At 32.7% G+C, this 22,488-nt stretch overlaps 1 protein-coding gene across 2 annotated transcripts; it reads left to right on the top strand.

The window, feature by feature from the left end:
* The first annotated feature begins 7,794 nt into the window (after positions 1-7,794).
* Positions 7,795-10,643, top strand: LOC125186243 (Yippee family putative zinc-binding protein). 2 transcript variants are annotated; one of them, XM_048082597.2, is made up of 6 exons: positions 7,795-7,980; positions 8,082-8,177; positions 9,394-9,437; positions 9,860-9,968; positions 10,064-10,119; positions 10,209-10,643. In XM_048082597.2, exons 2-6 carry the CDS (start codon positions 8,082-8,084, stop codon positions 10,291-10,293), a joined length of 390 nt encoding a protein of 129 aa, XP_047938554.1. In that variant the 5' UTR covers positions 7,795-7,980; the 3' UTR covers positions 10,294-10,643. The 2 variants fall into 2 exon arrangements, with proteins under 2 accessions (XP_047938554.1, XP_047938553.1); XM_048082596.2 differs by having other exon boundaries at positions 7,799-7,980; positions 8,076-8,177.
* Positions 10,644-22,488: the final 11,845 nt, after the last annotated feature.

A 22,488-nucleotide genomic window follows, 5' to 3' on the forward strand; every position in this document is an offset into this window, starting at 1 on the left:
AAGAAATTCCTGGGTCCCTTTACCTAGTGTTCGGACCTTGGAGAGCCTTTTGGTGCTGCTAACGTGGGTACTCTTTTTCCTCTTGGGATATTTTTTCCTTTGGGTTTTTGGTCTCAAGAGGTTTTAACGAGGCCCTGCCCAACCCCCCTGGGTTAGTGAGCAGTACCATCGCTTGGAACTAGTTGTTTGTCTCATTTTCTTTTTACTTCTCGCTGGGATTTATTTCTCCTCGAGTCTTTCTGCCCTCGTATAATGACTGGGTCTGTCTGACATTCTCTCCCTTGGGTATGCCCAAGAAGTAGTTTGTAACATTTGTTTCATCTTTTCATTGATTTAATTATAAAAAAAAGAGGTTTGTTACGGAGATGAGTATCAGAGTAGAGTATGGGTAGTGGCACTCTGGTCCAGACCGCAAGACATTTATTTGAAATATATTACTCCCTCCGTCTCATAATAGATGTCACACTTTCCTTTTTGGTTTGTCCCACAAAAGATGTCGCATTTTCAGTTTTAGAATAAACTCTCTCACATAAATATAAAAACTATATTTTCTCTTTCCATTTAACACACAAAACTAAACCTCCTAAAGTCCTGTGCCGTCCCACAAGTGTGACATCTTTTGTCCACCAAAAATAGTCTTATTGGTAGATAACATGAGTTTTAATACATAATTATTAAAATATGGTAGATAAATAAATAAAATAGGTAAAATATGAGAGAGAAAGAAAAAATATGGATAAAGTAGAATAGTGAAAGATAAAAAATGAATAATAAATTTAAAGTAACTTTCTATTTTTAGTATGCTAATAGTTTTGATGGATAGACATAAATGGAAAGATGAAGATATTTTTATTGGACAAATTTTAAATTATGCCATTTTTGTTATTTAATTTTGTAAAGTAGATGATGATTAATATAATTGAAGAATTAAAATTAAAATTGTTGATTTAGATATATGATGAGAGATATGAGATTGTAGGAATTGTGGTTTTATGCATAATTGATGCGGTTGATAATGTTGGAAATGAGAGGTATAAGTTGGGTACGAGTAGGGTTGCCATTACACTGATGTTTGTTATTGGCACAAAAATGGATCTCTTTAGCTCATTTAACTCAAGCCATGACCAAATCTATCCATCTCCGAAGCTTCAACACATGGACCCACCAAGTATTGGTGTGACTTCTAAACTCTGCAATGGCGAGCTTCACCTTGTCTTCACATGTGATTCCTACTCCAAGTAGGTTGGGATCAAACTTTCTATGGAACTTAAGCAAACTGTGCTTGATGTTCTCCTTTAGTTCATCATAGCTCGGCTCATATTCTTCCCCTTCATACTTCTCACAATTATACCCCTCGTATTCCCAAAGCCCTCGTAGTCATGATGATGTCTACCTTGGTACTCCGGGCATCTTTCATCTCTTCCACCTCTTCCGTGACCATTACCCCAAAGTGATCCCTCCAACTCCGCTCATTACCATCATACTCCGAGTTATCCCCCACACAATTTTCTAGCAGTCTATGATCTTGCCTAGGTTTCCTTGTGTTATCGGGAGGCTTGATGTTAGATTGTTGTTTCCTCAACATATTCATTTTACTATGTATAGATATCTTGTCTAGTACATGCTCTAGACAAGATATCCACCACAAGCTAAAGGCTCACCAGTTTCCTTCCTTACTTCTTCAATCTCCACCTCTGGTTCCGGGTCTAGGAAAAATGGATCGGCCACTCGGGGTAGTGGTCTTTCCAAATCACCTTCCTAAAGACCATCCTCAATTCTGGTGCTCCTTATCTCTGTACTCCTTCGGTTAGATCTAAACTCTCATTCTCCTTGCTTACGGCGGGGGGTACATCTTCATCATCCTTCATCACTAGTCCTTCATAGCCACGCCCTGATCTCAGAGTAATCTGACTGATGTTTGCCTTGTCAGGTGGTTTCACCGAGGCTGGTATCCTTCATTCATTCCCTCGCATCTCACTCAATGAAGTAGCGATCTGAGACATTTGCTTAGCCAACATGTACATTGCAGCTTTCTGCTCCTGCTGTGCATCCTGAAGTTTATGCACCACGTCATTGTTGGATTGCATGTTGTTCTGCATATGCTGTTGAGAGCTGACTAGGTCATGCACCATATCATCTAGATTCCTCTGGGGTTTATAGTTGGGTTGGCTGGAACTCGATCCTTGACCATGGTTCGGTCCACTCCCCTGATTCTGGCGGAAGTTCCCTTGACCTCCCTTATTGTTATTGTGTTGGTTTCCTGACCCTTGATTTCCTTGGTGGTTAGGCTGGAAATTCTGATAATTCCCGGTGGTGTTTCTCTGGTGTGGTGGCACATATGAGCTTCCTTGGTTGTTTTGATTTCTATTGCCCCAATTAGGCTAGTCTCCTTGAGTTCGGTAGCCCCAGTTATTCTGCCCTTCTTGACTCCTCCCTGACCAATTCGAGTTGTGATGCGGCCCTTCTTGATTTCGGTTAGGCCAATTCTGTTGGTTCTCAGCTGGACCAGGATTCTGAGGTTGAGGTTGTTGGTTTAGTCCATCTGAAACAGGGGTTGTCTCTCCATGGGGCTCCTTTAATCTTCCAATGGTTCCAGCCTGTATTCTGGTTATTCTGATTCCAATTTCCCATAGCGTTCGCCTGGGCTTGGTATTCTCCATCGGTTGACGGACCATAATAGAGTTGGAGTTGATTTTCTTCTTGACCTGACGACTTCTCCTTCTCCTGTGAGATAGGAGAATTCTTCTTTTCAATTGTGCTTAGAAGTGCCCTTTCCAATCGATCTATTCTGTCACCCACTCCTTTCCTGCTCTTGCACCGCATTTTCTAAGCTCATTCTAACAAGATTACGCGGGTTATCATAGGCCTTCTTTGCATCGATCAACCTCCCAAGGGTATCTCGTGCTTCACTCGAGGAATTCATCAAATCCTTGGACTCAGGATTAGCTCCCTCATAAAATAGGTAATAGGTTTCAGCCTCCATCATTCTGTGGTTGGGGCAAGCATCGAGCAATCCTTTGAATCGAGACCAATACTGACTCAAAGACTCATCGTAGTCTTGTTTGCACTCCAAAATCTCCTTCTTAAGGGCATTGGTTTTGTTTGAAGGGAAAAAGTAGTCCAGGAATTCCAGCTTGAAGTCCTTCCAGGTGTGAATTGAGTCATGTGGCCGTCTTAACAACCATGTGTTGGCTTCTCCTTTCAAAGCGAACGGGATCGCGCGCAGGCGATAGTCCTCCTCCGTCGCATCATTTGGCCTTTTCTGAATGCTGCACAGCTTGCTGAATTCATTCAAGAACACGTATGGACACTCATTCCTTCGCCCCGCAAAAGTAGGTAAAATGCCTAGCACGTTCGTCTTTATGTCAATGGATCTCTGACGTTGATTTGAAACAATAGCTTGAGCTGGCTCGTCATCTAGATGTACAGTAAGCGAACCAATCTCAGGATCGGGATTAACTTGGTTTGCCATGTCCCTGACTGCTTCCTCCTCTGTTTCTGATGGCGACTTAGGGTCCTCTCCGCCTGACGAAATCCAATCTTCGTTACTGACTGAACCAAACGGAAATGGATTTCCTGTCGTCAGCCCCGATCTGGTGGTGACCGTAGATGTTGTCTCCTTAACCCGCCACCTGAACTGAGCGTTCCTTGACCCAGACGAGTTACTCCAGTTTCTAAACCGTGAGCCTCTGCTCATAAACTGAAAAGGAAAGAAAACGAAAAATCAAAACTATATACGTCAAAATCTCTAAACACAAACACAAACTACGCCATCCATCCCCGAAAACGACGCCATTTGAAAGTCCGCTAGATCACAAGGTCTAGGAACTCAGAGAATCCTTGAAATCCTCGGTCGTTGGACACACAATCTTTTTCTGTTTCAAAACCCTCAACCCAAGATACTAAAAACTAGTACTCCATCCGTTCGCGAAGAGGAGTCCCGGTTGAGTTGGGTGCGAGTTTTAAGAAAAGTTTGAGTGTAATAATTTAAGTGTGTGATAATGGAATGTGGGACCCATTTATATTATTATTTGCTTTATTCTTTGAAATAATGAAATCTAACATTAAGAGAGAGAGTGAGAAATTGCAATCAAAGTGGATTAAAATTAATTGCAGCTTCTAAATTAAGGGAAAAGTTGGGTCATTTTTTATACCGAAGATAAAATGTCTAACCGGGACTCCTAATGGCGGACGGATGAAAATGGCCAACCGGGACTCCTATTCGCGGACGGAGGGAGTATAAGGAAGTAGGGATCGAATCCCACAGAGATGGAAACGTAAGAAAGCATCCATCTTCATATATTCAACCGATTCAAGCATAAACATGAATGAAACAGAGCAACAACCCAGATTCAAACAGAGCACGACGACTCGAACGTCGGAAAAACACAAATCACCGGAAAATTACTCAGATCTACGATAGCTAGACGAAGTGAACTAAGAACAGTAACCAAAAAAAAAATAACCATGCAGAATTCAACAGATCGAAACATTGGATGCTTCATCCGCTCTGGATCCAAGCCATCCACAATAAACCACAACAAATTCCATCTCCGATCACTCCGATCTAACCAAATTCCTCCGATCAACTACAATTCCAACACAATCCAACTCCAACAAAACAAATCAAGTGCAAAAAGCATCCAAGGCAAAGCAACAATCAACGCAAATATAAAACAAAAACAAAACATAAACTTCCATAGCTAAACGATTCAGAAGTCAACGAGGATTCAACAACAAAACAAACGCCGAGCTTCGAACAACGAAGACTCGGGGAAATTCAGAACAGAAAGTAAAACGAAAGCAGTAAATTGTTTCTTCGCCTCTCGTGGAGACGGTGGTACTCAACAACAACTCAAAAAATGAACCCCAACCCCTTGAGTTTCCGATAACCCCCAAGTGTGTGTAGTAGAAGTGTATGAAAGTGAGCTAAGAGCAAAATGTGAGAGATGATGATTTCATGTTTGTTGCGTGCTCTCTATTTATAGACGTGGAGGTGATCTTCTAGAATCTTCTTGAATTCCCTTCTTTGCCCTCCATCTAGCAATCTCCTCCGTCTGGCAATTTTTTTCCTTTTCTGCTCACTTTCTCGCCAAACTCCTTCACCAGGTGATTTTCTTCCTTCCTTCCTGGATCTGGCGATTTTTTCTACACACCTGACTTAAAAGCTGTGTTAGACCCAGAAATCCGTTGAATTTAACCCCATAACCAATGCATGAAATTAGTCTTATCAATATTTTAAGCGCAAATTTAGCAGAGAGATAATTGACATATCATAGATCAGGTAAAAGTAAAATTATAGCGTAATCTAATAACAATAACACAATCTGATCACAAAATAAGAACATGACACAAATAAAGGAACTAGAAAAATTGACCCAATCACTTATAAGAGCAAGAACATATAACTGTGATATATACCAAATGATGTGAATCTTCGTAGGGAGAAATCTATAATTGTGTTTTTCTAAAACTTGCTCTAAAATGACAATCTCAAACTCACAATGAAAGGATATGATCCAATCCAAAAAAGGGCTCGATTAAATGAAATTACATGGAAGAAAAAGAGATAGGAAAAAATGTACTCCCTCCGTCCCATAAAAGATGTCACACTTTCCTTTTTAGTTTGTCCCACAAAAGATGTCACATTTCCCTTTTTGGAAAAAGTTCTCTCTCACATGAATATAAAAATTATATTTTTTCTCTCCATTTAACACACAAAACAAAATCTCCTAAAATCTCGTGCCGTTCCACTAGTGTGACATCTTTTATGGGACGGAGGGAGTATGAAGTAGAAAACCTCTTTAGGACCTATGGTTCTCCTCCCGAAACAAAGAGATATAAAACATGACAACTTTTACAGGGACCACCACCTACATTGGCTCCATAATTCTAAATGAACAGGTTGAGCTGTAATGAGAAAGCGGAGTTAGAATGAAGTTCTTGGAAGTTGTTCTTTGTTTAAAGTAGGACTTTCGAAGGTGCAAGTCTCCAAACATTAAACCGTGTCCAATCCTTATTCTACTGCGTACCGTTTTATAATTCTATGATTGAGCTTTATTCTTAGGATTTTGATGCGTTCTATTAACAATAGATGTTTGTTCAGGTCTTGGTAGAATACTAAAGGTTATGAATTTCCTTTTTCGTTATCATGTAGTATGTGTTCGGTCAATGTATATGGCTTTCTATCCTTATTCTACTGCGAACTGTTATTCTTATTCTATGATTGAGCTTTATTATTAGAATTTTGATGCGTTCTTTAACCAACAGATGTTTCAAATTTTCTCGGGTCCTTGTGTGATGATAGATACTAATAATGATTTTGAATTTCATATTTCGTGATTATGTACATGTGTGTTGAACGAATGCATATGGCTTTCTACCATACTCTTCTTATATCTCTCCATTAATTGTAGTTTTCCAGATCTTATTTTCATTAGCTAACAATTTCATATATTCCGATTTTTCACCTTTATTTTATTGCTTCTTTTATCCACCATTAAATGTCTAATTTTCATTTTTTTTAACGTTCAATAACAAATGTCCTATTTCACTTTTACTCTATTCGTCTGTTATTAAATGCTCCAATTTTCCTTTTTCGTCAGTCCTCCATCAATCGTATCACTTTTACTATACTTCTCATGTCCCATAAAAATAGAGACATTTGAGACATTACACGTTTTAATGTATAATTGTTAAAGTAAGACATATAGTATATTAGTGGAGAATACTTTATTAGAAAGAAAGAAGTTACCAAAATAGAAATGAAGTATTTTTATGTGATGGACCAAAATGGAAAATATCTCTAATTTTATGGGAAAGATTTAGTATTTGACAAGTGGATCCAACATCTACTAACTCACTCTATTTACTTACAATTTATTATAAATCAATATATAAAAATAACTCATATTTACTAATTTTTTTATACCAGTTTTTTGACAGTTTCTTAAAATTCAAGACGACAAAAAATGAGATAATTATTGATGGATGAAGTGTTGAAGTGCTATTTCTGGAAGTGGACTATACTTTCCAATAAATCAATATAGTGAAGTACTCCCTCCGTTTTATAGTAGTGGAGAAATTTCATTTTGGCACGAAAATTAAGAAAAATTGTTAAATGAGTTAAGTAAAGGAAGAATAAACTATGAAAAGAAAAATGTAGAGAGATGAAGAGAGAATAAAGTAAGTAAGAAGAAATATATTGACTTTTACTAAAAAAAAAGAAAAGGAAATGACTCCATTATATGGAACTTACTAAAATGACAAAATATCTCCACTGCGTGGCACGGAGGGAGTATAAAAATAAGAACCACTATTCATTAACTTTTTAGTTTTTTCTATAAAATCAACTAATTTCTTAAAAGTTATAATCAGTAAAAGTATATTCATTGACGGATGGAGGAAATATTAGTTAAATTGCGTATCCTTCGAGTATATTCTCATCCCTAATACTTCCCCCGTCCCAAGATAAGTGACTTACTTTTTTTGGGCACGAGATTTAAGGAATTGTATTTAAATAAGTTAAAGTGGAGAGAGTAAAGTGTGAGAGAGTCAAAAGTAGAGGAGAGAAAGAGAGAATAAAGTAGGTGGAAAATAAAGTAAGAGAGATGACTTTTTGCTAAATATGAAAATAGGTCACTTATAGTGTGATATCGCAAAAAAGGAATACAAGTCATTTATCTTGGGATGGAGGGAGTATAAACTTAGATTATATGGGAAATTCACTTTCCTAATATTGTGCATTAAAATCTGCTGCATATCTTATCTACTCCATCAATTATCGATTTCTGTATAAATACGTTTACATTGTGTGTGTGTCACATACACTACACGTAACGTTATTGTGGAGTTTCACTTCGACAAAAGTGTGTGATGATTGCCATTTAAATATACGTGTATTCTTGTCTTTCGTTTCTTGCACTCTTTGTTCTTGCCTTCTTGAAATCTTAATTCATCTTCAATTCTGCCGTTTGCCGAGTGAGTCTTCCGATTTTTTGTTTTCTTGATCAATTGATTGCTGAATTACTGCACATATTTATTTTCTTTCTGAAAATTGTTGTTAATTTGACAAGGGATAGATGGGGAGAGTGTTTGCTGTGACTCTCGAGGGAAAGATCTATAGTTGCAAGCACTGTGGAACTCATCTAGCGCTTGATGATGATATCGTCTCCAAGGTTAAACCTTTTTTTTTTTTGTTGATTTCTTTCTGGTGATCAATTCGATGTAAAATCTTGAAATTGGGTTTGCCTAAAGCCTCTTCTAATCTTGTCTTGATCTGCTTTCTTTGATTGTTTGGGAATTTTGTAGTTTGTTTTAGTTCAGATGATTATCAGCTTTCGTTTTCTTGATCATATTCACAATCATTGTTTCTCAGATCTGGTTTTAGTTGGGATATATAGTTGACTTTTTTTGTTGGAATCATAGCAAAATACCCCCTCCGCCACCAATACAAGAGCACATTTGACCGGACATGATTTTAAGAAATGTAGTAAAAAGCGGGTTAAGAAAAGTTAGTGGAAGGGGAGTCCTACTTTTGTACTCCCTCCAAAAGTGGGTAGAGTAAATGAGATGTTTAAAAAAAGTGGGTAGAGCATAAGCAGGAGAAAAAGTAGGAAAAAGGAACTTTCTATTTTTAGATATGAGAGTATTTTTTGTGAACATCCCAAATGACAAAATGGGACTATTTTCGTGGACGGAGGGAGTAGTATATTAGTTTTATAATGAAATATGATTGAGATAAAGTTAGTGGAATGTGGAGTCCATTATCAAAAGTAGTAAAAAAACAAATGAGAAGTTTATTGGTGGACGGACGGAAATGGCAAAATGGGATGTTTATTGGTGGATGGAGGGAGTAATTACTAATGTTGGTAGAGAGTACTTGAGTCATAATACATTAATTTGTTGAGAGTATATAATCTTATTGTAGTTTGCATATATCTAATTATGCAAAGTGGATGTCTGAAGTAGTTTCTTACTGCCTAGTACAGATATGGGGCAAAAGTTGAGTACAATTCTCGCCTCAACATTGTACAGATGACTTATACATTTGTTGTGCTAGTCTTAAGTAAGTGTCTGTTTGCAATGCCGAGCATAATAAATGAAATGTTGTCTAACATTGACTTTCATTGAAATGTATTATGAAACTTTTGTTGGGATTTTGTATTTAGAGGCTGTAATTCATAGAGGAGACCACTTGTTAGTACCATATTGTTCTTGTTTTCTTGTTTCTTGTCAGTGATGTGCAAGTGTTCAATAATAAATAGGAGTACTACATATTGTAAAGTGCTACCAATATTATACATTAAATCTCAAATGTTTTACATGTCATACTGAGATTTTTCAAATCGAGGCACACGCATACTCTGTCTCACCTTGTATCTTTTGCTTCAGTCTTTCCACAGCAGGCATGGAAAGGCTTATCTCTTCAGTAAAGTGTAAGTTTTTCTTAATTTCTTGAAACTAATACATGGGTTTTAACACTAATTCTACGGAATGGATCTCCCATATGGTGTAACTTTTCTCATCTATCGTGATTTTCGGTAAATTAGATATTCATAAGATTTCTTGTTCTTGCGACAGACTGAAGTCTTCATATGTTTGATGTTGTATCAAACATCAGTTTCGGGGATCTTATATTATGTTTCCTATATGTTCCTAAAATCTAAATTTAAAAGCGCCAATCCTCACTGATTTCCGACTGGTTAAAAGGTTGTAGATCATAAACCGAGTGGAATCTGGAGATGGCATTAAGCATTCTTAGCAAACACATTTGCACTATAGAAGATGATGACTAATAGACATTACATGTATTCTAATGCTCGATCTTGAAGTGAGTGCTGTTTACTTTGCGTTGCAGAGCAAATGTAACGCTTGGCGAGAAGGAAGAGAGAATGATGATGACTGGATCACACATAGTTGTTGATATATTCTGCGTCCAATGTGGTTCAATTGTTGGATGGAAATATGTAAGATCGTTCCTTAGTTAAACGCATAATTTTCACTTTTCATTATCTTTTGATCGGTAAGGTTCAAGTAACGATCGTGTGTTTGTTGTCTTCAGGAAACTGCTCGTGAAAAGAGTCAAAAGTACAAAGAAGGAAAATCTGTTCTTGAGCGGTCTGTTTTGTGTCTGAATACCACATTATAGAAATCGGTGTGATGATAATGCTTGTATGGTTTTTGAGATATCATCATTCGTGCCACAGGTTTAAGATATCCGGGCCAGATGGAAGCAATTATTGGGTTAGCCACGGAGCACATTTCGGAGGAAGTGATGCTGATGATGTCTGAATCAGTCAGCTCGATCCTAATCACAAATGAATATCGTCATCTTCAATTGTACATTCGTAAACCTCTTCATTCTTCTTCTTTGACTCTGCTTCTGAATTGATGATTGGATGGACTGTTACCATCGGATTAACATCTCGTTTGCTGTTGTTACGTGGTTCGTTTACATTCCGATGGCATTTAATTTCTCAAGGAACTGACATTGCTCATTAGGTCTTCATGTGTAGTTTATGTTCAGAATGAGCTGATGTCTTAGTTTCATGATTGTTTGAGTTGGCCTTTGGTTTGAATTGGACATATAAATGTACAAATAATAAAATACTATTAACTTGACACAATTTGTTAATATTGCACTTTGTTGTTATCTTCTTCTGCTCTTGTCTATTATTGGATTCCTTAGGTTGTTGTTAACTTAGATATGGTAGTATTTGATTAGGAAAGTCATTGATCTGGAATATCAAATGAGTGAGCCACAAATTTTTCAACCTAAACAATAGGCAACTGATACCTATAATAATGCAAAAGTCATTCCAACAAATGGTGCCAATAAATTTTATTAGAGACCTAAAAGGTGAAAATCAAAATATCTTGTTCGTGGTTTCGGAATCTTAATCGGGCAGGTAAATTTCAATTTTGAACCGTGAACCGAGTATTAAATATAAGCAAGTTTTCACGGTCAGAAGTTTTGAAGTGCTAAAGATCTGAAAGTGCAGAAATATTTTCCTTTACTTTTATGACATTTACATAGTTTTATTGCACTTTTCTTAGTTTGTAGCATAAATCACTTTTCATGTACGGAGTAGTTAATAGATGGGCTGAGTTGCTCTGCTGTGCAAAATGCCACAGTAGGAGATGCTGTGGTGATCCAAATCATTCAAAATTAAAATGAAAAAAAAATAATATAAGTAAATGAAATTAATCTGTGGTGTAGATCACCACAGCATCCCTGCTGTGGCATTTTGCATAGCAGGGGATCCCAGTCCTTAATAAATCTCTTTCTTCATTGCTAAATACTCCCGCCGTACCACAATAATTGTCACTGGCACAATTTTTTAGAAATGTAAAGAAAAATTAGTTGGAAAAATTAGTGGAATGTAAGACCCATTTTTTTATATTGGTTTTATAATAAAATATGAGTGAAGTGAGTTAGTGGAACGTGAGACCTACTTACCATTTATGGTAAAAATGAAGTGTGGTAATTATTATGGGACGGACTGAAATGGAAAAGATGACAATTATTGTGGACAGAGGGAGTAACTTTTTTGATCTGCAGTTTCCTTTGCGTTTACTGTTTTTTTCAATAATACTCCCCCCGTCTTGCAATAGGAGTCGTATTTAGTTATGACACAGATTTTAAGAAATGTAAAGAAAAGTGAGTTGAATAAGTTAATGAAATATGAGTCTCACTTATGTATATTAGTTTTATAACAAAATGTGATGGAATAAGTTGGTGGAATGTGAGGTTCACTTACCATTTAGGCAATGTTTGGTTAGCGGGAAAGTAAAGTTGGCAAGAAAAATGATTCCTTAGAAAATGAATGCCGGGAATATATTTAAAACATTGTAATTAATAATAATAATAATAAATAATAATAATTATAAAACTATACTATATTGCTTAAATATGTAAGAATCCTAAAACTGGGAAAAAGAATATCTAAGAAAAGTTAGGATTCAGAATCTTGGAAAGTTGTACTAACTTTCCTTGTTCTCGGATTTTGATTACTTTCTCAGTTTGATTAAAAACCGAAACAATCACAAGAATTTAAAATTTAAATAATCAGATTACTTTCCTAGACAGAATCCTGGCAACGAAACATGGCCTTATGGTAAAATGAAATATGACTCTTATTATTGGATGAACCAAAATGACAAAATAAGACTCTTATTGTGGGACGGGGGAGTAGATGACATCATTTAACTCATCGATAGTGATATCAAAATATTTTTTTTCATTTCTATCATGTCAGATACAATTTCATAAAAAATCATTCCGGAATAATTGTAAATAAATTCAAATTCATCGTTTTTTTAAACAATTTAAAGTTTTCGAACATATTATAATGTGACTGTAATTAAGGATTAATCTTCATATTTTCCCTTTTAACTTTTTTTTTTTATAAAAATATGCTTAAGTTCCAATTTAAAATTTCAAATCTCAAATTATTTTTTTAATGTGACTAATATATTCAGCATATGATATTAATTTTATAAGTTAAATCATTCTAACAACTTCAGAATTAACATACGTCGTTTTGTCTAATGTCACATTTTAAAATGTTTATATCAAGAGTACTTAATCTTGTTTGAGTTCATGCTTGCCATACATAGTAACTAGTACTAGTATCTTTTTTCAAGCGCCTCTTAAAGTTAGAAATTTTTGAAACGACACAGTTTTGACGTAAAATTAGTAAAATAAGAGAAAAATAGAAAAAAAAGTGTATTAGTGAAAAATGATCTCACCTCATTAGAGATAAAGAAATTTCCTTAAATAGAAACTTTCTAGTTATAGAGGATGGATCATAAAAAAAGAATTTCTATTTTTAGAGGACGGATGGAGTATTTAACTCTTAGTTTGTAGCCCGGAACTCAGATGTTATTATGGTTATATATTTAGGATAATGCTATGCAGCCACATTATGGTCATCCACACAAGGGTATAATGGTATTAAAATATTAGAAAAACTAAGCCTAGTTATTAGTGCATAAGTATTTTACATAACAGCCCTTTCCCTATAAAGCTCTATATTTCCCATTAATGTCCGACCCTTTATTCTTCCACCTTTCGGACCAAATTTTACAAACAAATGAGATTAGTTTGATTAAGATCGATAAATTATATAGTTTGAGTTAATGATGATTTATAGATTAGATATAATTCAAACGATTGATAATAGTAATAATGTGAATAATAATAGGATTGAGTTAGTGATATTAACAACATTAATTATTACTATTATCATTACAATGATTATTATTTTATAAAATATAATAGGATTATTATACTTTTATATTTTAATATTATTAAATATTTTTAAATGTAGTATGTTATACTTATAGTTTTGTAAATTAATATATGTAGTACTAATTATTATTTTTATGTATATTAAATTAATAAGTATAATATGTTTAAATTGTTATATTTTAATGTTATTAATTGACTGAATAGATACTTAGAGATTTTTATTTGTTATCCAGTTCAATTGAATTGAACAATTTATGATTTCTAAACACGAGATATAACTTAAAGTTAAAGTGCACACCAATAAATTAATTTATTATAATTATTCCTAAACACAAATGTTTAAAAATTATTTTCTAATGTCAAGAATATTTATAATGTAACTTCAAAACTTAACTCACATAAATAAATAAAAGTACATATATATAAATTGGAACTCCTAGTTATTTAATTGAATTGAATATCAATTGAATGAAATTTACTAGTATAAACTAAATTACAAACTTATTAGATTAAAAATAGAGTATTAATTTTTCCCATCAAAATAAATATAATAAATTAAAAAGTTAGTACTAAAAAAAAGTAAATAAATATTCATTTTCAAGATTATATTTCGAGATTAAATATATATTTTGTTTGGTTCTTGAGATTGAATTCCACAACTCAATCATAGATGAATAATCATGTGATAACTAGTAATGGACATTCCCCCTTCTAACTAAAATAATCTCACAATTCAATCCTAGATAAACATCTCATGATTATTTTGTCTAACAAACCAAACAACCACTATGTATATTATGTACTACTACTACTACTATATTAAGTTCTCCAATCATCCAACCAAATGTAAAATTAATTAATATTCCAATTATACAAATAAATCAAAGATCAACTGACTCCAAGATTATTATCAATTAAAAAAATATAAATAAGATAAATATAAATAAGATGCAACTGATTAACGAACGGTAATATAACACTACAACAGTATATAGTTAGTATTTATATTACATGCACTAAAGTATAAAATACAAAATAAACAACGCTAAACATGTATCGAACGAGAGTATGGAGCTCGCATAAGGTTTGTAGCTTATTCTGATGGTATACTATATATATTTAGTACACAAATTAATGATTATTGTATAACTATAAAATCATATTATTATAATTTATATTTTTAAAAGTAATTGATAAAATCAAAATATGATAGTATCCTAATCATATGAAATTTGTAAATTAATAGTAGTATTATTTTAAACAATTAAATGTTATAACAATAATTATTATTATTTGTTAATCTTTTTGATATTGTCATATTATAGATTTTATTACAGTGTTGTAACATTATTTAAAATTATCCTTAACAAGTGGTAACTATGTATTTTACTTATATCACTATACTTATATTATACTCCCTCAGTCCCATAAAAATAATGGTAATAGGTATGACACGAGAATTAAGACAAAATTAGTAAAGTAAGAGAGATGAAAAGAATGATATAGTAAAGTAAGAGAAGGGAGAGAATGATAGTTAAAGTAGTGTTAATGGATAATGAGACTAACACTATTAAATTGATATAACTTTTTAAAAATGAGAGAGAATGGTAGTTAAAGTAGTGTTAATGGATAACGAGACTAACATTATTAAATTGATATAACTTTCTAAAAATGAAATGCACATATTTTTTCGGGACGGACGAAAATGGAAAGTGCATATATTTTTATGGGACAGATGAAATATTTTATTAGTATTATTAGTTAATTATTAGTGTAAAACATGACACTACACTATAGCATGTACGTATATACAGTAAATATAATTTAAATATTTAATTATTATATCTATGCTATAATACTGTTAATTCTTCTTATAAAAATCTGGGAAAATAATAAAAGGAAGTATGCGTATATGGTCACAACATTATTTATTGATGAATTAACACAAATGGTAGAATAGTCCTGAAAATTTTAATACTTTCAAAATGCATTAAATTCAATTAAAGGGAGCTCAGTTTTCTATAAAAAAATTAGATTATGGCCGGCCATAATGTGGCCATTTAGCATCACTCATATATTTATAACTCAATAAATTTTTTGACCCGCTTAATCCTCAATCAATTAACCAAAAACTTAAATAGAAGTATAGAATCGATTCAAAATCAGACAAGAGTGGCTCGATAAGCATTCATTTAATGACTCTCCTACATGGAGCTTCATTACCAAGTTTTCGTCAATCGTCTTTAATAAAACCAACCTGCTGTCTATACTATAACCCATAGGAAAGAGGTAGGGCAGCCGCCAAATGACGAACTAGTGTACATAGATATAGGTGTACTACATTAGTATGGCATGATTTGCATATGTTCTCTCTTTACTACTCTCTCCGTCCCGCTTAAAATGACACGTTTTCCTTTTTAGTTTGTCCCAACTAAGATGACACATTTCCTTTTTTGGTAACTTTCTCTCTCCAATAAATACACTCAACCACTTTTTCACTCTCCTATTAAAATATTCATCTTTCTTTATCTTTCTACTTTAATACTTCCACCCACCTTCTCTCTCTTCAATTAAACACTTTAACTAATAACTCCTAAAATCCCGTGCCGGCTAAGCAATGTGTCATCTTAGCCGGGACGGAGGGAGTATTAACTTTTATTAACGCATCTTTTGGCATTTTTGAAAAATTAATCATATTTTGCGGTTCAAATTTTGAGCAGAGATAGAGTGAATTCACGATATTATCAATAGCTGTTTTTCTTTCTAGAATAACCGGGCTATTTTATTGGTCCGCTCAATTTAAATATATAATAAAGGCTTTATTCATATACTATTACTTTGCAAATTTAAGAGACATTTTGTCTTTTCGAACATTTGCTAATAAAATACACATTCCCCTTATTAAAGAGATTTTTCATTTTGCAACACTCACAAACAAAATACACATCCTCCAATCAATTTTAATAAATGAAATTCACATTTCAATAACTTATTACACTTACAATACTGATCCATCCGTTCCATAGTAATAGAGGTTTTTCTTTTCGGCATGAAGATTAAGAAAATTTGTGTTAGGTGAGTTAAGTAAATGAAGAATAAAGTGGAAAATGAAAAAGGTAGAGAAATGGAGAAAGAAAAAAGTAAGAGAAAGTAAAGTAGGTGTGAGAGTGTTAACTTTTACTAAAAAAGAAAATGACTCTATTACTATGGAACGTACCAAAATGACAAAATCACTCTATTACTATGGAACGGAGAGAATAGTATATAGATACGAAACTCACATTACATTTATTTTTTCATTTATTATTTTTATAAGGTCAAAAAGAGCATCTTTTTTGTTGATGGGTCAATTAAAAAAATTAAAACAGCATCATTTACTATTCTAATTTTAAATATTTTAAATACAAATAAATTGACAAAACTTCATGATTTAAATCTAATAAAAATATGAGAATATATACCAATCTATGGACATACGTTCATAGAGATGTATTAAGATGACAACCCTTCTTAAAGTGACAACGTACCACCAATCTCGTGCTATCACGTGGCAAGTTATCCTCCAATATTAGGGGCATATTCTGCAATATTCATTAGTAGGCGTTTAAGATGGATTTACAGATCACATGATAGTAATAAGTGTATTGCAGTGTAGATTGTTGAGTATTGCATTATAGTCATAGAAAATTTAATTTGCATTATATATATAGACTGATTGCTTTTTCATATAGTTATTTTGCATTATAGACGATAAAGCAATACTCAACAATCTACACTGCAATCCACCTATTATTATTGATATATCATGCAATCTGTAAATCCATCTAAAACGCCCGCTAATGAATATTGGAGGATACACTCCTAATATTGCAGCATTAACTAGCCACGTGGCAGCATGAGGTTTGTGGTATATTGTCACTTTAAAATTGGTTACACCATAACACCTATGTTCATATATATATATATATATATATATATATATATATATATATATATATATATATATATATATATATATAGGGGTGTACTAGTATAACAACTAATTTTAAAGTTACAACGTACATCCAACCACGTGCTGCCACATGGCACGAAAAATGCAATATTGTACACAGAAAAATGCAATACGCATTTGTCGAAGCTATAAATGAATTTCGGCAGATTGCATTTTTGTTATATGCAGATTGCATTTTTTATTGTTACGTTTTGCATTTTAGATATTGACTGTTTAAATTGCATTTTATATATAGACGGATTGCATTTTTATATGTGAAAATGCAAAACTTAACAATAAAAAATGCAATTTATGTGAAAATGCAAAACTCAACACTATAAAATGCAATTTACATACAACAAAAATGCAATCTGCGAAAATGCATGTACAACTAGATTGCATTTTTGTGTTTAAAATATTGCATGTTTTGTGCCACATGGCAGCACCAGATTGGATGTACGTTGTGACTCTAATTAAGGGGGCACCCTAGTGCTCCCCTATATATATATATATATATATATATATATATATATGCGATCATATCATAACTCATATTTATGTGATAACCTAATAACCCTATTATTTTATGGGTCAAAAGTATCATTTTTACTAAAAATGATATTTATACACGATAAAATGATATTTTTTCAGCATGCATAAAATGATATTTTTATTCCATAAAATGATATTCTGTTCCATAAAATGATATTTTTCGTCCATAAAATGAGGGTTATTAGGTTATCACCATAAATATGGGTTATGATATGATCACATCCCTATATATATATATATATATTAAAACTGCTTTATAATGACCCACTGTGTTTTTCTTTAATTATTGACCATTAGATTGAAAAATCTCATGGTCAGGATTTGGTCTGGATTTTGTATCGAGATGCATTTTTGTATTGATCATTTTCCTATATATATATATAGGGGTGCGTTAAAATGACAACACTCTTAAAATGACACTGTGACACCACGCTAGACTGCAATGTTATATATGCTAGACTGCAATAGTATAAACACTAGACTGCAATCTATAGATTGCAGTCTAGCGTATTGGATATTGCAGTCGGGAAAAATTGCAGTCTAGTGTATTGGATATTGCAGTCCGTGAAAATTTACCCTTGAGCTATTTTATGATTGCCACATGGCAGCTTATTACTCGTCCACATGTACAAATGATTGGCTAGGAATGGTGGTATGGTGTTACTTTAAGAGGTGTTGTCATTTTAACACAATCCTATATATATATATATATAAAGTCCTATTAACCACAAATCCACCCTTAGAGACCGAACTAGAGACCAAATTAAGGCTACTCATTTTTCTTAATCTTATGGTTATGATTAATTTACAATTAATTTAATATTTTATTAAATAAAAACGTTTTTTTTTATTTTTTAGATTTTTATAATTTTTTTTATTTTATTTTTATTTTTTTAATTTTTTTAAATTTCTTTTTAAAATTTTTTAAATTTTTTAAATTTAAAATTTTTTTTTTTATTTTTTTTATTCGATAAAAACTTGTTGGAGTAAATAATTAACTATATTCACTACATAATGAACTAAATGAATGGATGTTATGAACTTAATACTTCATTCAGTCGTGCTATTACTTCATTCCGTTAGTTTATTACTTCATTTATTCATGCTATTACTTCATTCTATTAGTTTATTACTTCATTCAGTCATGCTATTACTTCATTCCATTAGTTTATTACTTCATAATGTGTTATGACATAATTATCTTTCAGTTGGGTTTAGGGTTATTACTTCATTCCGTTAGTTTATTACTTCATTTAGTCATGTTATTGTTATAAGCTTATTACTTCATTCAGTCGTGCTATTACTTCATTCCGCTACTTTATTACTTCATTTATTCATGCTGTTACTTCATTCTGTTAGTTTATTACTCCCTACATCCCAGATAATTCGACCCAGTATTCCATTTCGGGTCGTCCCACATAATTTGTCCCATTTCACTTTTATCATTTTTGGTAGTGAGCCTCATATTCCACTAACTCATTCCTACTCACATTTTATTATAAAACTAATACTTCAAAAGTAGGACCCACATTCCACCAACTTTTTCAACTCAGTTTCTATTAGATTTCTTAAAATCCGTGCCGGGTCAAAGTGTCCCAAATTAACTGGGACGGAGGGAGTACTTCATTCCGTTAGTTTATTACTTCATTCAGTCATGTTATTACTTCATTCCATTAGTTTATTACTTCATAATGTGTTATGACATAATTATCTTTCAGTTAGGTTTAGGGTTATTACTTCATTCTGTTAGTTTATCACTTCATTCAGTCATGTGATTACTTCATTCTATTAGTTTAGTACTTCATTCCGTTAGTTTATTACTTCATTCAGTCATGCTATTTCTTCATTCCGTTAGTTTATTACTTCATTCAGTTATGTTATTACTTCATTTCATTAGTTTACTACTTCATTTCATTATTTCATTACTTCATTTTATTACTTTATTACTTCATAATGGGTTATGACATAATTATCTTTCAGTTGAAGTAAATTCAGTATATAATGAATGCGAAAAATTACTTCATAACATATATTCATTTAGTTCATATGTAGTGAATATAGTTCATTATTAACTCCAGCAAGTTTTTATCGAATAAAAAAAAAATTAAAAAAATTCTAAATTTTTTTTAAAAATTTTTTAAAATTTTTTTTACAAAAATTAAATTTTAAAAAAAATAAAAATAAATTAAAAACATTTTTATTTAATAAAATATTAAATTAATTCTAAATTAATCCTAACCATAAGATAAAGAAAAATGAGTGGCCCAAATTTAGTCTCTAGTTCGGTCTTTAAAAAGGGTTCGACATTGATCACAACACACTCTCTCTCTCTCTCTCTATATATATATATATATATGTATATAGAGTCCCATTATTCACAAATCCACTCTTAAAGACCGAACCACCGAACCCTACCAAATTAGAGCTTTTAGATCTAGTTTTTTATGGATAAGATACAGAAATTTATAAATTATTTTCGCCTTCATCACGAGCTTATTTTAATTCATCTGAAGGTAAATAAGTCATACTAACATGTTACGAAGATTTAACTTCGTTCCAGAATATATTACTTCATTCTAGTAGGTTTTTACTTCATTCCAGTATGTAATTCGCCGTCGCATGCCGTTCTTTCTGTCTACAATATCTATCACCAACGCTATGGCGCTAATATGGTTTAATAAACACATGGAATAATGTAATAAATTATTGGAATGAAGTATGTGTAGAAGCATTTGAAGTCCTACTGGAATGAAGTAAAAATCTTATCCAGTGAAGTAATAACGTTTCTGAATGAAGTAATAAACTCACTTGAATAAATTGCATTTTTAAATGTTAATCAAGCAAAAACCCACGTCAATGAATTTGAATGAAGCATATATTGAATCATTTCAAAACTTACTGGAAGCAAGTAAAAACATGTTGTAGTTTCAAGGTATTACGTACAGAATGAAGTGATAAACCTATATAATGAAGTAAAATGGGCTTGTAATGAAGCCGAAAAAATTTTCACGGCAGCACATCTCATCAAAAAAACTAGATCTAATGGCCCAGATTTGGTCTCTAGTTCGGTCTTTAAAATTGGTTCTACAATGATCACAACTCTATATATATAGGTTTATCACTTCATTCTGTACGTAATACCTTGAAACTACAACATGTTTTTACTTGCTTCCACTAGGTTTTGAAATGATTCAACATATGCTTCATTCAAATTCATTGACGTGGGTTTTTGCTTGATTAACATTTAAAAATGCAATTTATTCAAGTGAGTTTATTACTTCATTCAGAAACGTTATTACTTCATTGGATAAGATTTTTACTTCATTCCCGTAGGACTTCAAATGCTTCTACACATACTTCATTCCAATAATTTATTACATTATTCCATGTGTTTATTAAACCATATTAGCGCCATGGCGTTGGTGATAGATATTGTAGAGAGAAAGAACGGCACGCGACGGCGAAACCACATTTACGTACTGGAATGAAGTAAAAACCTACTGGAATGAAGTAAAAACCTACTAGAATGAAGTAATATATTCTGGAACGAATTTAAATCTTCGTAACATGTTAGTATGAGTTATTTACCTTCAAATGAATTAAAATAGGCTCGTGATGAAGGCGAAAATAATTTATAAATTTATGTATCTTATCCATAAAAAACTAGATCTAAAAGCCCTAATTTGGTAGAGTTCGGTGGTTCGATCTTTAAGAGTGGATTTGTGGATAATGGGACTCTCTCTCTCTCTCTCTCTCTATATATATATATATATAGGGATGTACTAAGATGACAACCCTCTTTATTGTAACACCATACCACCATTTTAGGCCATTGGATCTGAAAATCGTGTGCTTGTCATGCTGCCACGTGTAAAAACACGGAGGGGTAAAATAGGAAATTTCTAATTTTACGTTACCAGATTGCAGTGCTGTTCATTGAATATTGCAGTCTTACCACAACAATATTGCAGTTTACCACGACTGCAATATCTAATACAGTAGACTGCAATATCTAATACAGTAGACTGCAAACCCGTGTTTTTTCACGAAACTTAATCTTGGGCGTCCATAGATGAGATCTAACGGACTACATTGGTGGTATGATGTTATTTTAACTATGGTGGCACCCTAGTGCACCCCTATATATATATATATATATATATATATATATATATAGGGGTGCACTATGGTGGCACCATAGATAGGATAACACCATACCACCAATGTAGTCCGTTAGATCTCATCTATGGACGCCCAAGATTAAGTTTCGTGAAAAAACACGGGTTTGCAGTCTACTGTATTAGATATTGCAGTCTACTGTATTAGATATTGCAGTCGTAGTAGACTGCAATATTGTTGTGGTAAGACTGCAATATTCAATGAACAGCACTGCAATCTGGTAACGTAAAATTAGAAATTTTCTATTTTACCCTTCCGTGTTTTTACACGTGGCAGCATGACAAGCACACGATTTCCAGATCCAATGGCCTAAAATGGTGGTATGGTGTTACAATAAAGAATGTTGTCATCTTAATACATCCCTATATATATATATACGTCTCATTAACTTTTAAACAATTTAAATACAAACTAATTCTTTATCCTTAGTAAAAATAACTAAAACCTATAAAATAAGTGGACATTATATGTACATCAAAACATGCACCAGCACAACTACAATTTTTTATAA

This window comes from Salvia hispanica, chromosome 5 (genome assembly GCF_029641045.1).
Source record: "Salvia hispanica isolate PSC_SH4W2 chromosome 5, Shi_PSC_v1, whole genome shotgun sequence".
NCBI classification, from domain to species: domain Eukaryota; kingdom Viridiplantae; phylum Streptophyta; class Magnoliopsida; order Lamiales; family Lamiaceae; genus Salvia; species Salvia hispanica.

Excerpts from the sequence above, each read along its gene's own strand:
- LOC125186243 (XM_048082597.2), top strand. The coding sequence starts at position 8,082 with ATGGGGAGAGTGTTTGCTGTGACTCTCGAGGGAAAGATCTATAGTTGC. Across the intron at positions 9,969-10,063 it reads CAATTGTTGGATGGAAATAT|GAAACTGCTCGTGAAAAGAG; the intron begins GTAAGATCGTTC and ends TGTTGTCTTCAG. Across the intron at positions 10,120-10,208 it reads GGAAAATCTGTTCTTGAGCG|GTTTAAGATATCCGGGCCAG; the intron begins GTCTGTTTTGTG and ends TTCGTGCCACAG.